Source organism: Bidens hawaiensis, unplaced genomic scaffold, assembly GCF_021521415.1.
Source record: "Bidens hawaiensis isolate Kalapana, Puna unplaced genomic scaffold, B.hawaiensis_p1.1 tig00026279_1, whole genome shotgun sequence".
In the NCBI taxonomy this organism is placed as follows: Eukaryota; Viridiplantae; Streptophyta; class Magnoliopsida; order Asterales; family Asteraceae; genus Bidens; species Bidens hawaiensis.
In genome coordinates, this window is record NW_027505067.1 from 1 (window position 1) to 5,641 (window position 5,641).

At 36.7% G+C, this 5,641-nt stretch overlaps 2 protein-coding genes across 2 annotated transcripts; both read left to right on the forward strand.

Moving 5' to 3' along the window:
• The first annotated feature begins 1,149 nt into the window (after positions 1–1,149).
• LOC143610434 (uncharacterized) lies at positions 1,150–2,427 on the forward strand. The gene has a single exon (XM_077084917.1). It carries the CDS (start codon positions 1,150–1,152, stop codon positions 2,425–2,427), a length of 1,278 nt encoding a protein of 425 aa, XP_076941032.1.
• An 11-nt stretch (positions 2,428–2,438) lies between these two features.
• On the forward strand, positions 2,439–3,779 carry LOC143610419 (receptor-like protein EIX2). Its single transcript, XM_077084904.1, has one exon. It carries the CDS (start codon positions 2,439–2,441, stop codon positions 3,777–3,779), a length of 1,341 nt encoding a protein of 446 aa, XP_076941019.1.
• Positions 3,780–5,641: the final 1,862 nt, after the last annotated feature.

The following is a 5,641-nucleotide window of genomic DNA, read 5'->3' on the forward strand; positions in this document are numbered from 1 at the left end:
AACTTCGCTGGATTCTTCTTAAATTCGCGTGACTGGGCGAAGTTAAGAATAACTTCGCTTAGGGTAAGCGAACTTAGAGAGTAGGCGAACTTGATGAGAACTTCGCTGAGCTAGGCGAAGTTGATGAGAACTTCGCTGAGTTAGGCGAAGTTGAGGAGGTAGGCGAAGTTGTAAATAACTTCGCTTCTCCTTATATCTTCACTGAAACCCTACGTATCCTGACGGCAACTTCGCCTGATGAACAGCAACTTCGCCTGACGAACTTAAACTTTCTGCAGATCTAAAAATCGGATTTTAACGACGTTTTTGACGGTTTAAAGGCTTAAACACACTGGTAGGAGGCTAGAATGAGCAAAAACACCACAAACTCGTCCCGTGAATACCCGAAATGGGACGAATTCTACACCCCGCGTGAATATCCCGAACCACACAATCGAGGAAAAGCTCTGATACCAATTGTAGGTTCCCTTGATGGATCACACGAGATATCCCGATATACACAGGTGCGGAATCCCTGTGTAGATCGTTACGGACGTAGAATACAATCACACGAAACACACGAATACGATACGAACAAACACACGTTATATTAATAACTCAAACCGTGATACTTACAGACTCTCGACCTCACGTCACTCGACTCACTGAATTACACGTAACTTGAACTACTCAATCAACCCCTAAACAGAAAACCCGTAGCCTATATAAATACACGACAATTTCGCCTCAGGCGAAGTTGTCCATAACTTCGCTTGTTCAACAAGTTCGCCTAGGCGAACTTGTCAACAACTTCGCTTGGTTAACAAGTTCGCCTAAGCGAACTTGTCAACAACTTCGCTTTAACAAACAAATACACAAACAATATTACAGACTCGATTACAGACATTAGACATATGAACTACTGACATTTATGCATCAACACCATCCCTACTGAATTTGAAGCAACTAAAACATTTAGACTTGAGCTACTATGACTTTGGAAGAAAGCAAGTTCCCAGATTTCTAGGATCTCTTAGAAACTTGAGGTATCTCAACCTCTCATGTTCTAGATTTGGAGGAGCAACCCCTACTCAGCTTGGTAATTTATCGGAATTACGCATCCTCAGTCTTGGAAATTTTTATGAAAGTTGTTTTTATGGATATGATGAAATGGATGAATATGGTGAATATCCATATTCAATTAGCATGAAGAGTATACAATGGTTGTCGGGTCTCCGTTTCTTGCATCACCTGGATATGAGTGGCGTAGACCTTAGCAAAGCAATCAATTGGCTTCAGGTGATCAATAACCTTCCTTCTTTGGTTGAATTACATCTGTCTGATAGTAAACTCAGGCTTATGCACCCGTATGTTGCTAGTCTTAATCTCACAACCCTTTCCGTGCTTGATCTTTCCCAAAACTATTTCAGTAATAGTTTAGTGCCAAGGTGGATTTTTAGTATAACCAGTCTAGTTTCATTAGATTTAAGTTGGTGCGGTTTCCACGGTCCAATTCCTAGTGGTAGTGAAGGCTTCCATAACATGACATCTCTCGAGGTGCTTCATGTGTCTGGAAACTATTTCATGAATTCTTCGTCTATATTAAAAGGGTTATCTAGTAGTAATCTTATCTCATTAGATATTAGTGGTTGTGGTGTTGCAAGTTTGGTTCTTAATTCCCTTCATAACTTGACGTCTCTTCTTAGCCTTGATGTGTCACATAATCAACTTATAAAGACAATACCAAAATCACTTGGTAACCTTTGTAATTTGAGAGATATTGATTTGTCAGGTTCTAGGTTTGAACATATCAGCATGTCATTTCTTCTTGAAAGTTTTTTTGAGTGCAAATCACCTAGCTTGGAGTCAATATTCATCGAATCCTCGAGACTTTCTAGTCATCTGCCCTACCAACTTGACCAATTGATAAATCTTTTGTCCCTTCAACTTCAAGACAATCGTATTGTTGGCACAATTCCAGATTCCATAGGACGACTATCTTTTCTGAAGTATTTAGATCTTGACAAGAATCTTATTTCTGGTCAAATTCCATTCTCAATCGGAGGATTGTCATCGTTGGAGACATTGTGTGTTTCAAATAACCGACTGAATGGTAGCCTTCCAAGTAGTCTGGGTCTGCTTTCAAATCTGAATTTTCTAGATATTTCTTATAACTTGTTGACTGGTGTTGTGACTGATGTTCACTTTGCCAGACTTAGCAAATTGAAATACCTAAAAGGATCTGGCAATAACTTGATCCTTAGACCAAGCCTAGCAAACTGGAATCCTCATTTCCACTTGGAGGTCTTGTATTTAAGTCATTGGGATATTGGGCCTCAATTTCCAATGTGGTTGCTACAACAAAACGATTTGATACTTTTAGAGATGAGAAATACAACAATTTCATCAACTATACCTCTTTCATTTTGGGATTATTTCCCAATCTAGCATATCTAGATATGTCACAAAATCATATTCAAGGAACGTTGCTTGGCATCCCGAGAACACTTGCTATACTCGACCTAAGTCATAACAAGTTCAGTGGACAATTACCTGCACTCTCAAATAGTTCATTAGCGTTTTTTGTGGATCTATCATCAAACTCATTTGTGGGATTGTTACACCATTTCATATGTCCGTATGGCGGAAAAGAGATTGAGGGTCTTAATGTTGCTAATAATTCTCTATCTGGTGTCATTCCTAATCAGTGTTGGGAGAAGTACCTGAGTTTGGAGTTCTTAAACTTGGAGAACAATAATTTGTCTGGTGAGATTCCAAGAACTCTAGGATTTTTATCTTCATTGAGATCATTGAACATGTGTAACAACAAGCTTTTTGGAAGATTACCATCTTCTCTAAAGAACTTGACGAAATTATCGATCCTTTTACTTGCAAAAAACAAATTTGTTGGTAGAATTCCAACATGGTTTGGGACAAAACTCTCGGATTTGAGAATTCTGAACCTCAGATCAAACAATTTTCACAGAAATATAGCTCGTGAGCTTTGTTATGTTACTAGTATTCAGATCTTGGACTTGGCTCATAATAATTTATCAGGAAATATACCTAGATGCTTCAGCAATTTCGCCGTTCTCTCTGGCAAAGAAGATACTTCAACTGATAGATTCATTTATGTACAATATGAAGACACGGACGTTCTTAGTAGTGTTTCATTGGTGAAAAATGGACGAGAAGACATATACAGCACCATCCTCGGGCTTGTGCTGAGTATGGACCTTTCGAGTAACAATTTATCTGGGTATATCCCAAGTGAGCTAATGGCCCTCAAAGCGTTACAAACTTTGAACTTATCAAGAAATCAACTTACAGGGAGTATCCCTAAGAACTTTGGAGATATGAAATCACTTGAATCATTTGACGTGTCTTTTAATCATCTTTTTGGAGAACTTCCCGTCAGCTTGTCAAGCATGAGTTTCTTGAGTAGTTTCAACGTGTCCTACAATAATTTTTCTGGAAGAGTCCCAACAAGCACACAACTTCAAAGTTTCAATGAATCTAGCTTCTTTAACAACAAACTCTGCGGAAAGCCGCTCACTAAAACTTGTGCAGTTGTTGTGCCAGATGCTAACCACAAAGAAGAAACAAACGTATCACACAAAGTTGATTGGGGATTGATTATCAGCACGGTTTCTGAATTCATTGTTGGCTTTTGGGTTGTTGTAACTCCTTTGATAGTCAACAACAAGTGGAGGACTGCGTATTTTGGTTTTATGAGAGAATTGAGGTATATGGTCTTTGATTTCACTCGTAAGTATTGGCGTACCATGTTTCATAAGTGATGAAGAATGTTGTAAGGTTGTAACTTGTAACAACTATATATAATATATGTCAGTTGAATCTTTTAGCCATACATAAATGTTGTAAGGTTGTAACTACTATTTTTTATTATTAATTCTTCATGCTATTTATTTTTCATATTTATTCTACAAATGCATTAATCTTTTGACAAATTTATGTTTTATAAAAATCCACAAAGAAGCCAAACGAGTCAAACCCGTAGCAAAACAAAAAAACATACTAAAACCATGATGTTTGGTTGTTTATGTCTTGTATCAATAGTTCAAAACGTAAACACTCCTATATCTTCATAATATGTTTTCTTTTAACTAAGTAAGGAGTTAAGTTTCGATTTTTATTATTTTATATAAACTATTTGTTATTAACAAGTCAACCAGCAAAATATATTGGTAAACATTAAACTTCTGTCTCGATGTATCAAGTTACATTTAATAAACATAAGAGCATGTGTTATGATACGTCAAAGGGTGGGTTTGAGGGTGATGTGTCGAGTGAGCACACACTAATGATGTAGCGCTTAGATGGTAACCATGGACAAGTATAACATAAGTTGAACGAGTGGGTGAGTAACAAATGTAATGGCATGGCTCTCATGTGATAACCATGAACAACTTAATAAGATAATTTATCACATTAAAGACAAAATGTTTAGTACATGGTAATGAATTTATAGTAGTTTAATTAGTTGTGTATTATTAATATCCTCATAAGTCATAACTATAACATAAATTTACTACTCGTATATGCTTTGCCAACCTGAAAAATGTGTAGGTATATTAGGCCTGATGGCATCGTGCATTATACGACTCTTATAGACATAAGAGTCGTATGATCGAGCGCATAGTTTTGCGTGCCGGTCAAGGTTTACTTCGGTATACTTGCTGGCCAATTATTTGATACAATACAAAGTTCTGTCAATTATTTAACACGGCATAATATTCCATCAAAAACTAGGCAACTATGCATAAGACTATAAATTCATTTTATTTATTCAGTTATTGTTTCATTGGATTGATTTCAACACCATATTATCAGTTTCAATCAAAAACTAGGCAACGATGTTGGTTTTGACAATAAATATTTAATAGCAAGTTTTGATTCTTTTAGCAGTATATCAGCGTTTTCCTCGCTCGGGTGTAATATTTTGTGTGTATATCAGTATTGTCCAACTCTACTATTGTTAACACATGTACTATTCTAGGTGCTCACGTCACTAGAGGTCTTGATATAATTGGGTGAAAACCAGAGACCGTGAGATTGGTGTCGTTATACTAACCCAAAGATCAAACGAAAACGTTACAGCTCATGTAACAAAGTTTTTCTCAAGTCTCATAGTGGGACGAATACAAGAGAGTAGCGATATTTAGACGTTATGGAACCAAAAAAAACTAACTGTCCATTTCAATTAGTAGCAAAACGCTTCAAGAAGTATGATGGTTCGATTTTATGAGTGACATGTAATGAACACTAACAATCCACCTACTCATCATTTGGAAGGGTTTCAGTAAGATTATTCGATAGTCGGGAGTTCCTCTATGCAATCATTTTCCTAAGAAAAATATGCAGCCACGTGACACTCTATTAACTCTAAGGGTGCATTCGTTTCACAGAATTCGTGGGAATTCAAAGAAATTGGAATTAAAATCCCATGTCATGACGTGTTCGTTTTGTTGGAATTAGAATCTTAATTCGTGGGAATCCAAAATGGTGTGTTCAGTTGTCAAAGAATTAGAATTGGAATTGGAATTCAATTCCTTCAAATTCCTTTAAACAAAGGGATTCCAAATCCTTCCAAAATATTGAGGATTTCAAGGAAATTCATTGGAATCTTTTCTCGAGTTTT